General features: G+C 39.9%; 1 protein-coding gene across 1 annotated transcript in view; it reads left to right on the top strand.

Annotated features, from left to right (window-relative positions):
* The window catches only part of exoc6b (exocyst complex component 6B), a 97,538-nt gene that overhangs the window by 36,244 nt on the left and 40,484 nt on the right, over window positions 1-20,810 (top strand). Inside the window, exons 11-18 of the mRNA XM_051944072.1 lie at window positions 2,410-2,530; window positions 2,790-2,861; window positions 2,981-3,078; window positions 4,460-4,565; window positions 4,657-4,766; window positions 12,721-12,832; window positions 13,367-13,501; window positions 13,586-13,774. Of these exons, the coding sequence (XP_051800032.1) occupies window positions 2,410-2,530; window positions 2,790-2,861; window positions 2,981-3,078; window positions 4,460-4,565; window positions 4,657-4,766; window positions 12,721-12,832; window positions 13,367-13,501; window positions 13,586-13,774 (943 nt within the window). The remainder of the gene's footprint in view (window positions 1-2,409; window positions 2,531-2,789; window positions 2,862-2,980; window positions 3,079-4,459; window positions 4,566-4,656; window positions 4,767-12,720; window positions 12,833-13,366; window positions 13,502-13,585; window positions 13,775-20,810) is intronic.

Raw genomic sequence — 20,810 nt, 5'->3', positions numbered from 1 at the left:
TGGTTGTTTTGTGTCACTTTACAGCTAGTTTGCATCTCTTTTTGGTTGTTATGTCTCTGTTATGCATCCTTGTTTTTTGTTTATGTAATTTTCACTTGTCACCTTGTCTCTTTGGGACAGTTTAGCATCACTTTGTAGTAGTTTTTGGCTAGTTTTGTCTCTTGGTGGTTGTTTTCTGTCTGTTTTTATCTCTTTGTGGCACTTTTCCGTCTCTTTATGGCACTTTTCCATCTCTTTGTGGTTGTTTTGTGTGTCATTGTGGTCACTTTGTGTCTCTCCCACTGTTAAATCATCTGTCTGGTGTCTTGATGGTAACCATGGTAACCACAGATCCTCCTTCGGTCACTACGATGACCCTGATCATCCAGCTGTTGACTGGTGTGATGTTGGAGCTCCGTGAGGTGGACCTCTCAGTGGTCAGAGGACCACGTTTAGCTCTGGTGATGATGATCTTCAGCCTCCTCTCCATCCTTCTCTCCTCTGTGTAACTTGGCTTCAGACGGAGTGAGAAGGAGAAGCTCTGAGTGAGAGCAAACACTGAGCGTTTAGCGACACCTCATTTCATTTCTCCTGACTGCTTTCTGACTGTCTGACATGTTTTCATCTCCGGCTGCTTCATTCCTCCATGCCCGCTGACTTCCATCCATCCATCCATCCATCCATCCATCCATCCATCCATCCATCCATCCATCCATCCATCCATCCATCCATCCATCCATCCATCCATCCATCCATCCATCCATCCATCCATCCATCCATCCATCCATCCATCCATCCATCCATCCATCCATCCATCCATCCATCCATCAGCTTCTACAAACACTGACACACCCACAGATCTTCTATGTCTGCAGACTCATCTTATATTGAAGAGAAGCGTTTCTTTATTAATGCTTTATGCTCTTTAAAATACATTTCCCAACACAGAATTGAAGTTCTGTGTCTTTTTAAAATTATTCCTGTAGATCTCTTGTCCAAGCAGCAGTTTCTGGGGGATTTTTTTTTCTCCTCCCTTTGAGCTCATTTTTTTAATCTGTGGGCTCATTTTTTTCTCACTTTAGGCTCATTTTTCTTTACTGTGGGCTCATTGTTCCTCGAATTTGACAATTTTTCGTAACTGACACATTTTTTTTCCTCACTTTAAGCTCATTTTTGTTCATTTTTCTTCACTTTGAGCTAATTTTTCTTCACTGTGGACTCACTTTTCTTCACTCTCGGCTCGTTAAACTGGTTAAAGTATTCCAAATATAGTCATTTAGAAGATTAGAAGACAGGAATCTGGTCAACACGAGATTCTAAAATCAGTAAATCATTACTGTGGTTGTTGTGAGATATTTAGCTATGTATCATCTTCTCTCTGTGGTTCTGAGGGAAACTGTCCTAAAGTACAACTGGAGCTTTCAGTGATTCTCACAAATGGTGGAAAAGAATCAGTTGCAGAGTGAACATAGTCCGTAATGACAGTCAGTCAGGTTGGAGCTCAGCAGCTCGCTGTGGTCTGGCATCGCTTCCACCAAGACGCTGTCAGGGGACATAAACCAAAGTCACTGCAGGAGATCTGATGCTTTTCTCTCAGACAGAACCAGTGATTGACGAGTTCACTGCAGAGACTTTCTACGCCTGACTGGATCAGCGCTCCGTTTAGCCGCCTGTCGTTTTTACTCCTAGATGATCCTCAGACTGCAGAGTCTTTTCTGGAAAAGTTGTCAGGAATCACTTAAACTATCCACAGAGAATGGGTTTTTGGAGCTCTATGAGGCTGAAACCAGCCACACGGATGTGGAACGATGTTTTATTGGTAAAGCTTTAGATCAGTGTTTGCAAAATAAACGAGTTCAGAGAGATGTGGAGTCACATTGTCCCGAATGATTCAGAGGTTGTCAAACTGACTGCAGCTCATGTTTGCAGACGTTTTGCATCTCAAAGCAGCAGCTGAAGGAAAAGAGGAACCAAAACCAAGAATATGGACTGCTTCATGTGTTTATTGGGTCTCTGTGTCATCTGCATGATTCACCTCTGACAGAAACTGGTCCAAAACCACCTGAATGTTGCCCAAAAGGATTCAAAACATATTCAGCATGACAAAATGTGTCCAACAGAAACCCGTCTAAAATGACTGGAAACGTGTTCTAAAGGACAGAAAAATGTCTAAAATAATTTGAAGTTTGTCCAAAGTGACGTGAAACACGTTCAGTGATAAAAAACAAAAATGACTTAAAATGTGGGTAGAATAAGTCCCAACATATTCTAAATGACAAAGTTTAATGTGTCCAGAATGACTCAAAGATTGACCTGAAGGACTCCAAAAGCAGCCAAACAACGGTCTGCAATGACCAAGAACCAGAAAGCAGAATGTGTATTAGCAGTGTGTGATTAATTCCCATCCTCTCCCATCTTCTCTGTCTGCAGCTTCTTTGTGGTGGAAGATCACGTCCTTCACACCACTCAGGGTCTGGTGAACAGAGCGTACGTAGAGGAGCTCTGGGAGCTGGCTCTGTCCAAAATCATCGCTGCTCTGAGGACGCACTCTGTAAGGAGCACCACACCCACAATATCCTCCTTTCTGTTCATAAATGCTCATAGATCCTCCTTTCTGTTTGTAAATGTTCACAAAATCCATATTTCTGTTCATTAATATTCAGAAAATCCACCTTTCTGTCCATAAATGTTTGGAAAAACATCTTTCTGTTCACAAACTCTCAGAAAATTCACATTTTTGTGCAAGAAACACTCAGAAAATTCTCCTTTCTGTCCCCAAACGTTCTAACTCTTAGTTCTCTGCTCCTCAGTCGTACTGTGATGACCCAGACCTGGTCCTGGATCTGAAGAACCTCATTGTCCTGTTCGCTGACACTCTGCAGGTCTGATATTTATCTGGCTTATCTCCTGAAACAGAACGTTGTGGAGGTTCAGGACTCTCTGAGCTGGAGTTCTGGTCCATGAAGGTGTGACCAGCTGTTTTCTTCTCCTTCCTCTGCAGGGTTATGGTTTTCCAGTGTCTCAGCTGTTCGACATGCTGCTGGAGATGAGGGAACAGTACGGAGAAATCCTGCTCAAGAGGTGGAACATCACCTTCAGGTAAAGAAAAATAATCTGAACCTCCTCAGAATCAGCTGGTCCTTTATCTACAGTAACTTTATCAGTGGTCACAGTTCTACCTTCATACTGGGAATATCTCCAGAGTTCCAGGTCCTTGAAGTTCACAGAGGTGGGTCCACATTTGTCACTTTTTAATGGACTTTTTCCATCATTTCCGATCCTCAGAACTTCATTAGTCCAGCAGATACAACCATGACATTTAGGAGGAAGAATTACTCCAAAATTGACAAAGATTAGTTAAAAATCATCCAAACTGACTCAAAAATGATCCAGAACAATTTGAAGCTTGTCTACAATGACTTTAAACTTGTTTAAAGACTCCAACATTGACAAAATGACTCAAAATGACTTAAAAGTGCAAAAAAACTGTCCGAAAGTAGTTAAAAAATGCATCAAAAATGGTTCAAAATTGTGCTAAAGAGGTCAAAATTGTTGAAAATGACTTAAAACTGTCAAAAATCAGTTTACAAATGATGCAAAAATGAATTCAAAATGCCAAGATCTACTGTTTAGACTGTGACACCTGGAGTAGATGTAAACTGACCTGGTTGCAGCTTTTTTTTTTAGAACTCAGATGTGTTTCTCCTCCTAAATGTCCTGGTTCTATCTGCTGGACTGATGCAGTTCTGAGGCTCAGAGATGATGGAAAAAGTCCATTAAAAAGTGATAAATCTGGACCAAACTCTCTGTACTTCAAAGGTCTGAAACTCTGGAAGTATTCCCAGCATGAAGGTAGAACTTTGCTTCATTAAATAAAGTTCATCTGATTCTGAGGAGGTCAGAGAGGAACGTTGATCAGATTTTGGTATATTTATTGTTTTGGCTTGATAAGACTCGTGCTGCACTGACCTTCCACTCTCCAGTCATCGGGTCACCAGTGTGAGCTTGTGTGTTTGGCTTTGGTGGGAATCTTAGCCGGTTTTGAAGTTTTACGAGCGGCCGGAGAGCAAGGAAGTGTTTTAGAACAACGTCCGGAACACTGAGAATGGGCAGTGCCCTGACAGGAGAGCATGTTGGGGCTCCACACGCCATTGTTTCGCCAACGCTTTGTCCAGAGACACCAGTGGGAGTTGAGCAGTGAGAACGGACAAACACACACACACACACTCAGACACACACACTGGGGAAGCCACAGGAATGTTGTATTGTTGGTCAGAGAGCGCTCTCCGGTTCACGGCCTCTCCATGGAACGCTGGAACGTCCGAACTCTGCACAAAAACCTCAGGCAGCAGAACGACCCCCAGTGGGATCATTGTGGACATTTTATACATCTATGTGTGTTTGTCACTCCTCTTGACCTCTTGGAAAGGGGAAGATGGGGGATTATTTAGTAAAATGTGATGTATTTTGTCCTCTGCAGGCAGGTGTTGGATCAGGACAACTACAGTCCAATCCCAGTCTCTACTGAGGACGAGTTCAGACACTACACCTCCCAGTTTCCCCTGCAAGACCCTGAACTGGAAAAGGTATCCACATAAAGCTCTAATGAAGTCTTAAGTTCTGGAAAATGTGAGGTAAAGTTTAAATAAAATTACACTCAATCCCCGTTTCCTCCAGCTTCCCTTCCCAAAGAAGCTTCCCTTCTCTGAGTTTGTGCCAAAAGTCTACTGCCAACTGAAGGAGTTCATCTACGCCTGTCTGAAGTACTCTGAAGATCTGCATCTCAGGTACTACACCTCTCATTTTACCGCTCTATGATGGATGGATGGATGGATGGAGAGAGAGAGAGAGACTATAGATGGATGATGAGAGAGAGAGAGAGAGAGAGAGAGACTATGGATGGATGATGAGAGAGAGAGAGAGAGAGACTATGGATGGATGATGAGAGAGAGAGAGAGAGACTATGGATGGATGATGAGAGAGAGAGAGACTATGGATGGATGATGAGAGAGAGAGAGAGAGACTATGGATGGATGATGAGAGAGAGAGAGAGAGAGAGACTATGGATGGATGATGAGAGAGAGAGAGAGAGAGAGAGAGAGAGACTATGGATGGATGATGAGAGAGAGAGAGAGAGAGAGAGACTATGGATGGATGATGAGAGAGAGAGAGAGACTATGGATGGATGATGAGAGAGAGAGAGAGAGAGACTATGGATGGATGATGAGAGAGAGAGAGAGAGAGAGACTATGGATGGATGATGAGAGAGAGAGAGAGACTATGGATGGATGATGAGAGAGAGAGAGAGAGAGAGAGACTGGATGGATGATGAGAGAGAGAGAGACTATGGATGGATGATGAGAGAGAGAGAGAGACTATGGATGGATGATGAGAGAGAGAGAGAGAGAGAGACTGGATGGATGATGAGAGAGAGAGAGAGAGACTATGGATGGATGGATGGATAGATTGGATGGAGAGACTATAGATGGATGGATGGATGGATGGATGGAGAGACTATGGATGGATGGATGGAGAGACTATGGATGGATGGATGGATGGACGGATGGAGAGACTATGGATGGATGGATGGATGGACGGATGGAGAGACTATGGATGGATGGAGAGACTATGGATGGATGGATGGAGAGACTATGGATGGACGGATGGAGAGACTATGGATGGATGGAGAGACTATAGATGGATGGATGGATGGAGAGACTATGGATGGACGGATGGAGAGACTATGGATGGATGGAGAGACTATAGATGGATGGATGGATGGAGAGAGAGACTAGATGGATGGATGGAGAGACTATAGATGGATGGATGGATGGAGAGAGAGGTGATGGATGGATGGAGAGAGAGAGAGAGAGACTAGATGGATGGATGGAGAGACTATAGATGGATGGATGGATGGAGAGAGAGGTGATGGATGGATGGAGAGAGAGAGAGAGAGACTAGATGGATGGATGGAGAGATAGACTATAGATACATAGATGGATGGATGTTACAAGATACAGGAAATGTTTATTGCAAATGGCAAATTTTTTGGCAGGATGTTAAATGTTAACAACCAGAGACTGTTTTTAAACAAAACTCTCTGAAATGAGTTTAAAATGACTCATTGTGGATAATTTAACTGACGATTTGCAGCATTTATTTTGTGTTTTGGACATTTTTAGTCCAGTTTTGAGTCTCGGCTCGTCAGCTTCTTTTTAAAACCCAACATAAAAGAGATTTTATTAAACCTACACTTTTTAGCCTTCAAAATATTCTCCTTTTTTAGTTTTGGTTAACTTCTAATTGAAAGAAAAAACAGTTTTGGACACATGAAGCAGAAACTGCACGCCAACATGCACATGAAGCTTCCTCCTCCAGATCAGCCGTGGTATCTGAGGCGGAGGTCGGAGGTCAGAGGGATCGATGACCGGAGTCCTGCTCCATCGTCCGGTTTTGTTTCCGGATTGGGCAGGAAGGCGTGTCGCCGCGGTAACCAGATATCGAGACCGTAGAAATCAAGCCAGGTCAAATAGCGGAGTCATTACTCTGATTGAGGAGAGCGATTAGTGCTGTCTGGTCCTGGAGACACCGGAGAGGAAAACATCTGGAGGTAGTGGTTTGATCAGTTCAGAATTCACTCAAACTGGAGAGAAAATCAGAGAAACAGTCCTCAGAAAGACCTCCATGACCTCTGGAGTACATCTACAGTTATGTTTGAGTCATTCGGAGCCAATTCAAGGAATTCTGGACAAATCTGGAGGGATTCTGGGCTTTTTTTTGTCAGCTGGAGCGTTAACACAACCCAAAGAAACCCAAACATTCATCTTCTTTCCTCATTTCCTCCAGTGTGTCATAAAGCTGTCTCTGAGTGGATGTTAAAGGTCTGCAGGCTTTAGTTTGAGGTGTCTTAGACAATTTTTGACTAATTGCAAATGAGTTTTGGAGTCATTTCAACTTTTTTTTTTTTGGCCATTCTGCTCTGATTTTGAGAGATTTCAGGCAAATTTTATGTCATTTTGGAAATAAATCCACCTTTCTAGACAAATATAGAATCACTATAGTCAAATTATAAGTCATTATGAATGAATTATGTCATTCTGGACACATTTGACCCTATTTTCATCAGATGTGTAAATCTTAAAAGGGTTGTATGATCCACAGAGAGTCCATCTTCTTCTTCTTGGTTCCTCATTTCCTTTGGTGTGTTTTATAGCGGCTTTGAGAACTTCATTGAACCATTTTTTGAGTAATTCTGGATGGTTTTCATTTAATCTTGGACATATTTTAAGTCCCTTTAGAGTGTAGATGAAGAATCAGCTGACGTGGGTTCAGATTTTTTCAATGAAATGACTCTTGTCTTTGTTTTCACTCCCCTTTAAACGTTTTTTTCCAATCACTCCTCCTCCTGCGTCTCCTTTTCTTCCGGCGGTCACGGATCATCGGTACCTCGGTGATTCCCAGCCCCCATGGAGAACCGGCTGGTACACATGAGCACACATAAACAGAGATACAGACGCTGCCACAAAAGACAGAAACACGTACAGGAAACAAAAAGTCACTGAGGAACAGGACGAAACATTCAGACGTTCCCACAGAACTGCAGGAAGTGTGTGTTACTGTTTAACCTCCATACAACGTGGAACTGAAGCTGAAGTTTGTGTCTTTGTGGAGCCAGAACTGATGAGAAAAGACCTGAAGTCAGGATGGAAACAACCAAAGAGTGTCTTTAAGCTTTACCTTCATACTGTCATCATCTTTAGAGTTCCAGAGAGGAGGGTCCAGATGAAGTTCTGAGCCTCAGAAATGATTGGAAACCTCATCAGTGCAGCAGATAGAACCATGACATTTAAGAGGAGAAACACACCTGAGTTCTGGTAAAAGCTGACACCAGATCAGTTTAAACCCATCCAGGTGTCTGTCTGAACACCAGATATTGGTATTTTGAGGTCATTTGGACATTTTATTGCATCATTTTCAAACTAAACTTTGACAGTTTTGAGTCATTTTTGAAATATTCTGAGCCATTTTCAACCAATTTTAACAATTTTTGACAGTTTTGTGTCTTTTTGATCAAATTTAATGTCATTTTAGACCACCTTCAAATTGTTCTGGATCATTTTTAAGTTTGTTTGGGTGAATTTTAACTAATCTTTGTCAATTTTTAATTTAATTTAATTTAATATTCCATCAGCTAAGGGCCAAAAAACTACTAAGTAGGAGAAAATGTCCATTTTATAAAACTGCTGTAGCTTTCTGTGGCTGCAGTACAGTTTGTAGCCCCGATTTTACTTTATATGTATTTATTTTTAGCTTTTTAATGTGTGATAAAGGATATTTACATGCGTAGGAACAATCAAATTACCTGAAAATACGGTTAGATGATTTTATAAACACACATTCAGCCTAATACTGCAGAAAACTGCATCCAGATCAGTTTTACATCCACTCCAGGTGTCACAGTCTGAAGAATAAATCTGATTTGTGTCTGTTTGTGTTTCTATATCCAACTCTGAGCATCAGTATTATGGGATGTTTGGTAGTTTGAACAGTAAAACTGCAGCAGTTTAATGACAGAGTCCTAGAAACAATCACTGGTATCCTGCATGTGTTTCTGTTTTCTGATAATTTAGCAACACGTGCATTTTCTTGAAGATTTCTCTTTATTTTTAGACAAATTTGGAGTTAATTTTTGAGAAGTCTTGTGTTAGACAAATTGAGGAATTTGACATGTTTGGACAGGTTTTAGTGTTTTATGCAGTGCATTGTGGGTAAACTTTAAGGCTCATATCAGCATGTGTGATAGGTGGTTGGTCAGAACAAGTTGTAGATGATGAAAGGAGCATTTTTACACACAGAAGACACCAGGATCATCTGATAGACACAATTCACTCTGTGGAAAAAAATCATGTTCTAATGGTCGTATATTGATAGAGGTGCTTTATTAGCAACACGTCTGACATTATACATCTGAGCTTCAACAATAATGAAGCGTTCTGTCTCAGAATACGTCTCTAAGTCAGTCCATAAAGTTCATATAAAGTGGTTGTTTCTGCTTTAAAATTGGAACCAAAGAGAATTTATGTCCAAACATGATTTGCTGCCCGGTCGTCTGTTTGGCTACGCGAAGCGAAGACGTAATTCTGGGTTTGACGAGGACCTGAGCGTTGGTTTGGCAGCGATGAAGGCCGAGCAGCTCTGAGATGTTTCTGGAGGAAAAGCAGATGAGGTGATATTGGCCTGGAGCTCTGTGGGTGGAACATCTGGGACCAGAGCCAGAGGTTTGCTGCTGAAGGATGCCCACGGTGGTGAACATGAAGCCGAGTGTTTCTGAGGAACAGCAGCAGAGTCTGGATGGAAGGAAACCAACGGATCCACAATCACATGTCAGCGTCACTCAGCAGCAAATAGTACAAATAACTGCAGGAGAGACGTACTGCTGCTGAGGGACGGCGAAAACAGGACAAATTACAAACTGGAGGCATTTCATTTGTCTAGTATCTGAAATTTTAATTTTATAAAATAAATATGGTCATTTTCAGCTTTTTTTTTTTTTTTACAGGTACTGATTCCTTTTTGATGAATTTAAGTCATTTTAAACAGTTTTTCAGTCATCTTGGACAAGTTTGAGTCATTTTTGAAATACAAGTCATTTTGGTATACATTTTTGTTAAAAATTGACTTTTTCCATCATTTCTGAGCCTCATCACTTCATCAGTGTAAATCTGGACCCACTTCTATGAACCTCAAGGGTCTGAAGCCCTGAAAATATCCATAGCATGAAGGTAGAACTTTGCCTCATTAAATAAAGTTACCGTAGATGAAGAACCAGCTGATTCTGAGGAGGCTCAGGGGGACATTTTAGTCAGATTTGGTTTATTTTACGTGCACTGACTCTTCATTAAAGTCGTTTTCCTGCTGGTTTGAGTCGCATCAGGAGTTCAGAGACATTTAGTTTGATAAACTGTGTAGAAAGTCGTGCTACGGAGCCATTAGAGGAACATCATGTAAAGCTCTAGTAAACTGGTGGCACAGCTGCTCTGAGGACCGTTTCCCTGCTTTAACAGATAATGTCTGTGCTCCAGTAGATCCATACCTGTTGTCACCGTTTGTGTATTTTTAGGAAACGTCGTCTTCTCCTGGTAGAGCTGTAAACACCAGAGACGTTTGGCTTCTCTCTGACTGAATCTGATCTGGGTTCTGTTCCTTTGACTTTTTGCCACTCGTTGGGTTTCTGTGGACTCTGCACTTCTGCAGGAATTCTTTCCCTCCCGCTCCGAACGGTCGGAACGTTTTTCGGATTCCTGTGCTTTTTTGGAAGCGGCAGTGAGTTTGGGATTCCAGCTGTGGGTCTGAATCAGAGTGTGATGTTTGGGATGTTTCTGCTGCAGGAATCACACAGATAAAGACGTGTTTTTAAACCGTGTGTTCGTCGTATTGGACCAGTCTGTGTCAAGTCCACCTCTTTCAGTTCAAAGGACACGAGGACAACTCAGTTCAGGATTCAACTAGACTTTTTATTTTCCTTTTAGTTGGTTGGTCACAGTATTTCAGTAGCAATAGGTTGTAAGCCTTTTAAGACAGAACAAAAATCAACATTTTAGTAAAGAAATTTAACATAACATTCTATTTTTTACTTTAAACTCAAAATGAAACATAATTCAAACTCTTAACATAAAATTAAATGCCATCATTCATCAATACAACAGCAGTTAACATAGACTAGACCATATCAAGAAGGATTTTAAACCCCATGAGAGCAAACAAACATTTCTCCAACCGTTGGCGTCTTTGGACTGAATCCATGGGTGGACTGGATCTCCTTTGTTCTTTTCCTTACTACTTCCTCCTTTGAAGGTTCTTTGAATGACTGAGCTCTCTCAGTCCTTCCCAGGTGTTTCTGATCACTGATCAGCACCTCTTTCCTGCTACTGGTGCATTCTGGGAAGTGTAGTTTTCAGTCCCATGTCCTGTGATTCAGCCCAACAGTCTGAGTCATTTTGCACAGGTTTACAGTCATTTTGGACTGAAGTTTGAGTCATTTTAAACCATTTTCAAGTCATTTTGGACATGTGTGAGTCATTTAAGCAGTTTTTGAGTCGTATTGGGCTGATTTTAATCAATCTGGGCAAATCTGAGTCTTTTTAAATGATTTTTGACTCCTATTGGACGAGTTTAAGTTGTTTTGTACACGTTTGATTTTTTTTGGACAACAGGTCGAGAGTATTTTTGACAAACTTTGGACAATTAAGAGTTATTTTAGAGACGTTTGAGTCCTGTTAATTTCCTCTGGTCTGTAAATTTCCCCGCTGTGGCATTAATAAAGTTTCTATCTATCCATCCATCCATCCATCCATCCATCCGTCTATCCATCCGTCCATCCATCCATCCGTCAATCCATCCATCCATCCATCTATCCATCCATCTATCCATCCATCCATCCATCCATCCATCCATCCATCCATCCATCTGTCTATCCATCCATCCATCCATCCATCCATCCATCTATCCAAAGCAATTTTTAATTCATTTTTGACAAAAATTTGAGTCATTTTAAGCAGTTTTTCAGTTGTATTCTATTCTTTTTGTACAGGTCTGATTTTTTGGACAACAGGTTGAGAGTATTTTTGACAAACTTTGGACAGTTTTAGAGTTATTTTGGAAACGTTTATATCTTTCATTGAATTCCAGACTTCTCAGTCTGATTTCATTTCATTCATCATGATAACATTTCTGAGTTCTCTTCTTCTTCATGGTTGTTTCCATAGAGGTGCAGGACTTCATCATGCAGTGAAAAGGAGTCAGAAACAGCTGCTTGGAGTTTAGAGGGTTAATAGGAAGTTTATTTCAGTTTTCTTTTCACCTGGTTGGCTGCACATGTGCTGTAATTCCAGGTAAACATGTTTGAATATGTCCAGTTCAGTTGGAGTTCCTGCAGAGCTTTAATGATGCTGACAGCTCTAACATGGTGATGTACTCACTGGACTTGGCTGACATTTAGGCTGTTTCCAAATGGAGAGAAATTCACTTAAACTGTTTTAACTGGAGCTCAGACCAGCAGCAAGAAATGGAAGGAATCAGTCCTGAACAGCCACCGATCCTCTGCTGCTGCTTCTGAACAAGAAATACAAGTTTGGACCAATTTAGGACATTTTAAGCAGTTTTTGAGTCATTTCTGACTAATTTCAGTGATTTTATAAACAGTTGAGTAGTTCTTTACAGGTTTGAGTTATTTTAAAAACTTTTTTGGGTCATTTAAACACTTTTTGAGTTGTATTGGACAAGTTTCAGCCATTTTAAACGACTTTTGAGTCATTTTGGGCACAAGTTTGAGACATTTTAAGCAGTTTTTGGGTCATTTCTGACTAATTTGAGCCATTTTAAAGGATTTTTGAGTCAGTTCAGACTAGTTAGTCACTTTAAGCAGTTTGAGTCATTTTGAGCAGGTTTGAATTAATTTTAACCTATTTTTGAGTAATTTAAAAAATAGTGATGTTTGAAGCTTTAAACAATTTTAAGTCATTTTGAACAAGTGTGAGTCATTTTAGATGATTTCTGAGTTGTCTTGGACAGATTTAAATCAGAGCTGCTGCTCTGAGCTCCAGTAAAAACCGTTTAAATGAATTTGTCAGTCTGTGAATGTCTGCGTTTGTAATAAGGACATTACCATGTTGGAGCCCTGAAAGACTGCAGCTCCAGAGTAAAGACAGTAATCCATATATTTACATGTATATGTGTGTTTAGTTCCACAGAGGTGGACGATATGATCCGTAAGTCGACTAATCTGCTGCTGACCAGAACTCTGAGCCACTGTCTGCAGTACGGCATCAAGAAGAAGAACGTGGGCCTGGCAGAGGTAACACCGCTTATTAGTAATAACATCACAGAACGCTAACACAAAACCATCGTTTAATGATATGAACGCTGTTTGCATTTCCAGCTCATTTACTCTGACAAAAACACACATTTCCTCACTTCAACCAATGATTGAAGGTTTTCCACTAACTCTGCTGTTTGTTTCCATCCCAGAGACCAAACATCATTCTTTTAATGGGAACACTGTGGAATACTAAGATGGAAAATTATTATTAAACAAGTTCAGATAAAAATGTATGATTTATGTTTATAGACATCAAACAGTACACTGTAAAAATACGACATTTTCCCCTTTTGTTTCACTTTCTTAACCCATTTTTAAAAAGATTTCCACAGAAAGTTAAATGTAGAAACTCATATTACATCTCATATAATCTAAAATTCACTTTTTGTTTCTCTAATTTTAATCATACTTGTTATTTTTACCTTTTTCTGAGGTAAATCCATTAATTTTATACATTTATTGTAAATCTCAGGCCTCTGAAGGTGTATTTAGTGTTTTATTTCTGTCCAGCTGGTGCAGGTGATCATCAACACCACCCACCTGGAGCAGAGCTGCCACTTCCTGGAGGAGTTCATCTCCAACATCACCAACGTTCCTCCGGATACGGTGAACGCCACCAAACTGTACGGAACGTCCACCTTCAAGGTAGAACCTCCAGTCTGCTTCTTTACGTCTTCTCTGTCCTTGTAAACGTTTAAATCAACCTCCTGACCGTCTGCTTTCCTCCAGGACGCCCGTCACGCTGCTGAGGCTGAGATCTACACCAGTCTGAACGCTAAGATCGACCAGTTCCTGCAGCTGGCCGACTACGACTGGATGGCGGCGGTTCAAGGGGGCGGAGCTTTAACGGCCAGCGACTACCTGATCGACCTGATCGCCTTTCTGAAGAGCACCTTCAGCGTCTTCACCAACCTGCCAGTGAGTAAAAACACACCGTACAAGAAAAATCAGATTTATATGTGCAATGTTTGTAGGAGATGCTTCACCTGGAAACCTGAGACCTTCAGAGAAAAAAAGAGAAGTGAATATGTTTAGGAGGTTTCTGTCATCTTCCGTGTCGTTCTTCTTGTTTTGTGTCTTGTTTATGTCATTTTTTGTCTTATTTATGTAGTTTTCTATCTTGTTTGTTGTATTATGTCTTATTCATGTTGTTTTCTATCGTTTTTGTCATTTTATGTCTCATTTATGTCATTTTATGTCTTATTTATGTCGTTTTCTATTGTTTTTGTCATTTTATGTCTCATTTATGTCATTTTATGTCTTGTTTATGTCATTTTTTGTCTTATTTATGTAGTTTTCTATCTTGTTTGTTGTATTATGTCTTATTTATGTCGTTTTCTATCGTTTTTGTCATTTTATGTCTCATTTATGTCATTTTATGTCTTATTTATGTCGTTTTCTATCGTTTTTGTCATTTTGTGTCTTGTTTAAGTTGTTTTATGTCTTATTTATGTCATTTTCTAGCTCGTTTATGCCGTTTTAAAAGAGGTTTATTTTCATCCAGAACTTCCTGAATTTTTTTTCACTTTTCTGTAGTTGAGTCATTAGCTCAGAATTTTTTGTTTTTCTTGTAATGTTTTTTCCTCAAACTGTTTATTTATTTTTAAAATGTAGAATAAAGTGATTTTGATGAAATCTCCAAATTCTCTGCTTAGATTTTGCTTTTTCTCCCACAAAAAAACCTCAAATCTCTCAACACGAGTTCAATGATTGTGGAAAAGTTTAAAAATCAGACCGTTTTCTTCTGCTTTTGCAGGTTTTTCCTCGGATAAATGTTGTGATTTTAGCGATAAAGAAGCTCGTTAAATGAGTCGTAATGAACCGTTGTGTGTTTGTTGGTTGTGTTCGTACCTGGTTGTGTTTAGACGGTCTGAACGTGTCGTTGCTCCCTCCATGACTCCTCACAGGGCAGCTTTAGCTCGTTACCGTGATCCTCTAAGCTGATTAAAGCTGCTCAGGTGAGCAGCAGCAGCTTCTAGAGGTCCTGTAATCACATTACTCACAGCTCCACGCTGGAACGATTTCACACCCCACAGAGTCCATCAGAAATGAAAGCTAATGTTAAAGGTTAGTCATAGTAGAAGCTGTTTGTGATGCCACTCATGTTTGATGCATTTTTTTATTCTTTGGTGGCTTTAACATGATCAGAAATGATTTTAAATAGAAATTAGATGATGAATCAACTTTTAAGTACTAAGCAGCAGCTTCTGGGTGTTTTTTTTGCTGATTTTTCTTTAAAAGTGTCAAAACGGCCCCAAACCTTCAAAATTAATCAGAAATGACTTGAGATTTGTCTGGAATAACTCAGAAGTTTTTAGATGACTCAAACTCGTAAAAAATAACTCAACATTTGGTCCAAAATGGCACAAAAATGGAACTGAAAATTACATGAGTTTGTACGTGCACTTCATGTAAAAGTCTTACATATTTGACAGATTACTAATATTAGAACACTCTGTCCACCCAAAATGAACAGATTTACAGCAGAAAAGAATCAGTGAAAAACATTCTGATTAGAAATAAACATTTAAACCTTTTTTTAATTAAACGTGTCCCTATATTTTTTACCTGCTTGTTTTGTTTTATCCCTTTTTATATCTTGTTTTTGTCCTTTTGTGTGTCGTTTTTTTCATTTTGTGTCTCATTTTTTTTCTTTTTGTGTTTCATTTTTGTCATTTTGTGTCTCTTTTTTGTCATTTTGTGGTTTTTTTTGTCTTTTTGTTTCTTATATTTGTTGTTTGGTTTCTGGTTTGTCTTCATTCTTGTTATTTTATGTCTTTGTTTTTGTCTTTTGCTTGTTTTTGTTTTTTGTTTCTCTTTTGTCTTCATTTTTTCACTCATTTTATCCATTTGTGGCTTATTGTTGTTATGTTGGGACTTATTTTTGTCTTTGTGGTTTGTTTTTGTCGTTTTAGTCGTGTTCTAATGCTACATTGTGTTAGCTAATGGTGCTGAAAGGCTCATTGATGATCAGAAAACCCTTGTATAGTTCTGTTAGCACATGGATAAAAGTTAATCGGAAACATGGAATTATCTGGATGACCCCAAACCTTTGGTAGTGTATATTTAATATGTGAGTGTGTCGGTGCTTTGGAGCTGCTCTAGATGTTCTAGTTGGAAGCAGACGTGGAGTTATAAAACTCAGCAGGCTCACATTTCAGTGTTGTCGTCCAGCGGCTAATAATCGAATGGAGCTCATATTTAAGGACCAGAGAAGGCCTCAGGAGTGAAAGTGATCATGTGTAAATTAGAGAGGAAACTGTGGAGCTCCAGATGAGTTCAGATCGGCTTCATCTCCAGGGTCCGAGGTGGAAAAAGCTGCTGCTGTCCTGGTCTGATTGAGCAGGTTTATTTCCCTGCAGCCATTATGCTCTTTGAGTTTCCTTCAGCTGTAATAAGACAAGAGCCTCAGTGTTTCTGAATGTCCTGGTGTGTTTGTGCCGTAGGGAACCCCCGTAGAACACGCCACCCTACCGGTGAGTATCTGGGATGTTGTGAGCCCTGACTGACCCGTTAACCCTTAAACTACCAGCATGTCGATGCACAGAGTGATGCACGTTTGTTTGAATCAGTGTTTAATGTTTGGACCAACCAGGAGGGAAATCACTAAAGAACTACAAACATGGACTCCCTGTAAACCTTATTTAAATGGATTGTGTTCTTATGGATGGACCCACCCACCCTCGTCATTCCTGGTTGAGTTAATAAGCTGTGAATAGGGTGGTGTGAATCTTTTATTTGTGTGTAAAACATCAGAAATAACTTAAAGTAGTTTTTCTAACTTTGAAACTATTTAATTGTTAGTTATCTTCAAATTATTTACAAAAACTTGATACCAACCTGATTGAACATTTTGCACTTTTACCATTTTAAGGTCCAATAATTAGTCTTTGTTGTCATTTTGGGGGATTTTTTAAAACAATTTGGGCTGAGTTTGAAGTCATTTTGGAAAATTTTTAGGCCTAAATATCTAAAAACTGGAACCTTGTCTGGTCAAACTTTCCACTCCTCAGATTCTAGTGATGTTAGAGCCTCTAAAGTTGGAGAAATGTCGACCAAAGACTGGATTTTAGGAGGAATGGATACGTCCATTTTTGCCCTTTTTCCATTTCTAATGACCAGTAATGAAAGATTGGTCCTCTGCTGGATCCATTAAATCATTCTGATCTGCTGGAAACTATTCTGTCTGTGTCCTCGCCAAATTAAATGTCTGTGGGAATTCTATTTCTGGAGATATTCAACCCTTAAAGTGGCTTCACAGGTCTTTTGAGGGTGAAAATAGAAAAATTCTAAATATTTGACAGAACCCAGCAGTGGTTTGATGCATCTCTAACAGTTTGATGTTCAGCTCACGTAATGGTAGAACTAATGAAAGAACCAGTGAACGAATGTGTTTACCACTGTGTTTCCAGGCCTGATGTCAGTCAGACCAGCTGTGGTTTGAAGTCCTTCAAGTGAAGCTGATTCTTTGTGTTCCGCTCAACGTAAAATGCAGCCACAGCTCGAGTCCAGGCTTCATTTTTGTGGTGTTTCCTGAGTGACGTGAACAAACACCTGCCATAACGCACAAATCTGGGATTGTTCCACTGGACCGCATAAGTAGATTCCCATTCCCAGTCGTTATCCAGACCATCAATCACCAATAAGCACCTGTAGGCTTCAGATTCTCCTCAACGTTCAGTCGATCCTCATTTAGACGTCAGGTGTTGCCGGCCAGCGTTTTCTGCCTCCTGACTCCTGGCTGGCCCGGCCGGCTGCTGCTTTGACTGACGGGGTTCTGGATGGACGGAGAGCATCCTATCCACCGTGTCCAATCGCTTCCAGCAGCCGTGAATCAGGCGTCATGCCGTCCTCTGACTTCGGCCTTTAGCTGCTCTGAGGTTCTGCTTGTTCTCACTCATTTGCCTGCAGACTTTTGAATGTTGTGAGTCAAACGTTTTGATTAAATCCGGTGTGAACACGATCTTAAGCAGGATCATTTATTGGGTTTATTTGACCTGGTCTGCCACACAGGAAGTTTAATTTACCTCCACAATAAAAGAGTTCAAGTATGAAACCACATCCCTAAAAGACTCTGAGAGTCCTTTGAAGTGAGCTGGATTCATTATTCAACCTGTTTAAACCTTCTAGATTAAGTTAATAATCACTAACAGTTTGCTGTTTTGGGTTGACATGATATGGCTGTTGGCATCAACTTGATGTTGTGATATTAGTACGAGATAAGATCCTTCCATTGGGTAATTGCTGCAGTGATGACAACTACTTCTTTAACCCTCGCTGATTCTCATTTCTTAAATGTTGGAAGACATCTCCTGTGGTCATGGAAAAGATGTTAATCTGTCTCAGAAGGGTCAAATCATTGGCCTGCATCAACAAAGCAAACAACGGAGGAGATGAAACGACTAAAATCAGGTTTAGAACCGTCCAACGCATCATTAGAACCTGAAGGACGGTGGAGAACCATCATCTTCAGGAACAAACTCTTAGATGATCGTAGGAAACCACCAGTAGAAGTCACTCAGTTCTGGTGCAGTTTTGTTGTCTTTATGTCTCAGACTTCAATCAGTTAAATAGACATTATAATGATACTGCCACCTCCATGCCTGACAGTAGGAGTCCAGAAGAGTCGAAGATAAACCAGCAGATTGGTGCATCTCTTTCTGGTTATTTCAATCATTTTTTCTTCTCTTTGTGGTCATTTTTGGTCCTTGTCGTCTGTTTGTTGCTACTGTCTGTGCCATTTCTTGTCTCTTTGGTCGTTTTTTGTTTATTTTGCATCTCTTTATGGTTGTTTCAGTCATTTTTTTGTCCATATTTGTGGTCATTTTTGGTCATTACGTCCGTCTTTGTAGCCACTCTGTCACTTTGACATGTTTTTGAACTTTTTGTCTCATTTTGGCTGTTTATCTTCTCTTCATTGTCAGACTTAGTTTTTACATGTCCTTGTGGTCTTCTGTGTCTCGTTTTTTCATGTTGTGTCTATTATTGTTCGTCTTGGGTCTCCTTGAGGTCATGTCACATCTGTTGTTGTTCACAGCAGGTTTAGCTTCTTTAACTAAATTCCGACTGAAAGAGGCTTTAAAGCTGGTTGTAGTTATAACTCTTTGTTGTTTCCTCACTGTAAATGTGCAAATGTGTCTAAATGTTGGTTTTAATCAGCATATTTTACCTCTGTTTCCTCTGTCTACATTCCTGTTCTTCCTCTTTTCATTCCTCTGATCACTGAATCCCTCCTTCATGTCGTCTGTCTGAACTTCCTCCTCTTTCCTGCTTTCTGTCTGTTTGTTCAGCGGCTCAAGAGCTTTTAATGAGCTCTGATGAAGAATGGAAGGAAGAGTTTAGAAGTAAAGCATGGAGGAGACACTTCACCTGGACTTTCCTTTGTTTCCTCACCTGTTTCTCACCTTTCTTTCCTTTCCTCTGTGTTTTTTCTTCCCTTTTGTTTCTCCTCCTGTCCTCAGCTGCTTCACTTTTCCTTTCCTCGCTTCATTTTTCACGCTTCCTTCCTCCGGTTTGGTCTAATTGTTCCCAGTTGTTGATATTGAAGTCCAGATCTGTTCTTCTTTGCAGACCTACCTGTGGTGGTGTGTTGGACCAAGTGATTAGATTTTTGCAGTGATGCAGCTTTTAGTCTGGATCCATGGATTTGTTAAGATTTCTGTCTTGGTTTTTGTCATTTTCTGTCTCGTTGTTGTCATTTTGTGTCCCGCTTTGTCGTTTCGTTCTCTACTTTTTAAAGAAATTTTAATAGTTTGAAGACATTTTTAGTCATTTTTTTTCACCCTTCTAAGCCATCCTAGACCATTAACTAATTTTGGACAGACTGTGAACAGGAAAAGAGGATTTTTTGACAGATTTCTAACCATTTTGAACAAATATGGAGATTTGTTAACGATTTCTGTATCATTGAGAGACAGCGGCACGGTGTCACTGTAACTACATATTTGATTGTCGTCATTTTAAGTCATTTTTTAATCATTTAAGACTCTTCTCTTGTCATGTTGGATGTTTAAAATTATTTAGAGTCAATTCTGAATAATTTTTTGAATCAATTTTGGACATCTTTGAGTCATTTTGGAAACTTTCAAGTCAGTTTACAATTTTTATGTCTTTTAGGACATTTTCAAGTTATTTTGGACTTTATTTGAGCCATATTGACCATTTTTGTTTGATTTTGGACACATTTCCCGTTATTTTGGACAATATTCAGTCATGTTGGACAAGTTTCAAATCATTTGGGACACATTTCAGTCATTTAGGACACGCTTTAAGTTATTTTGGATGTTCTGTTCCAAATATCAGTTGTGTGTTTATTACCAATAATCAGCATCAGCCCTGACGAACTGTCTTAGTCAGTCTCTAGTCTGTGTGGTTGTGTTGTATTATGGTCTGTCCTGGTTCTAGTTGTGTATTAAATCCCAGCTTAGTTCTACTAGATAATGTGCAGGCTGTGGAGCTCTGAGAGGAAACCAGCTGCCACTAGAACTAAATTAACGTCTCCATTATCACCGTTTAGGCTAATGTGTCCATTATTGCCTCTAAGTTATTTTCCTTTCTGAACTTTTCCACACATATTTGGAAGATCCTGAGGATTATTCCGCTGATAGGAAAACTGGAGTTCAGTCTTTACTGGTTTGTTAATGTGCTGCTTTCATTCTTTCATGTCTGATCTACAAACCGGTAAAAAAATAAATAAATTAGGAGAGGTAAAGACAGGACTTTTCGTGGAGGGAGTTTTACCTTCATACTATGAACATTTTCAGAGTGTTGGGTCCTTGAAGCGCACAAAGGTGGATCCAGATTTACACCATTGAAATGATGGAAAAAGTCCATCAAAAATGTACAAAATGACAAAAGCAACAAAAATGACCGACTAAGGTCACACAAGATGGTGAAAAAGAAACAAAATCTGTGAAAAGGAGACACAGAATGGCGAAATGGAGACAAAAAAGAC

This window comes from Acanthochromis polyacanthus, chromosome 23 (genome assembly GCF_021347895.1).
Source record: "Acanthochromis polyacanthus isolate Apoly-LR-REF ecotype Palm Island chromosome 23, KAUST_Apoly_ChrSc, whole genome shotgun sequence".
In the NCBI taxonomy this organism is placed as follows: Eukaryota; Metazoa; Chordata; class Actinopteri; family Pomacentridae; genus Acanthochromis; species Acanthochromis polyacanthus.
Note: the sequence above shows the minus strand (reverse complement) of the source record. Positions and strands in the feature narration are given on the sequence as shown.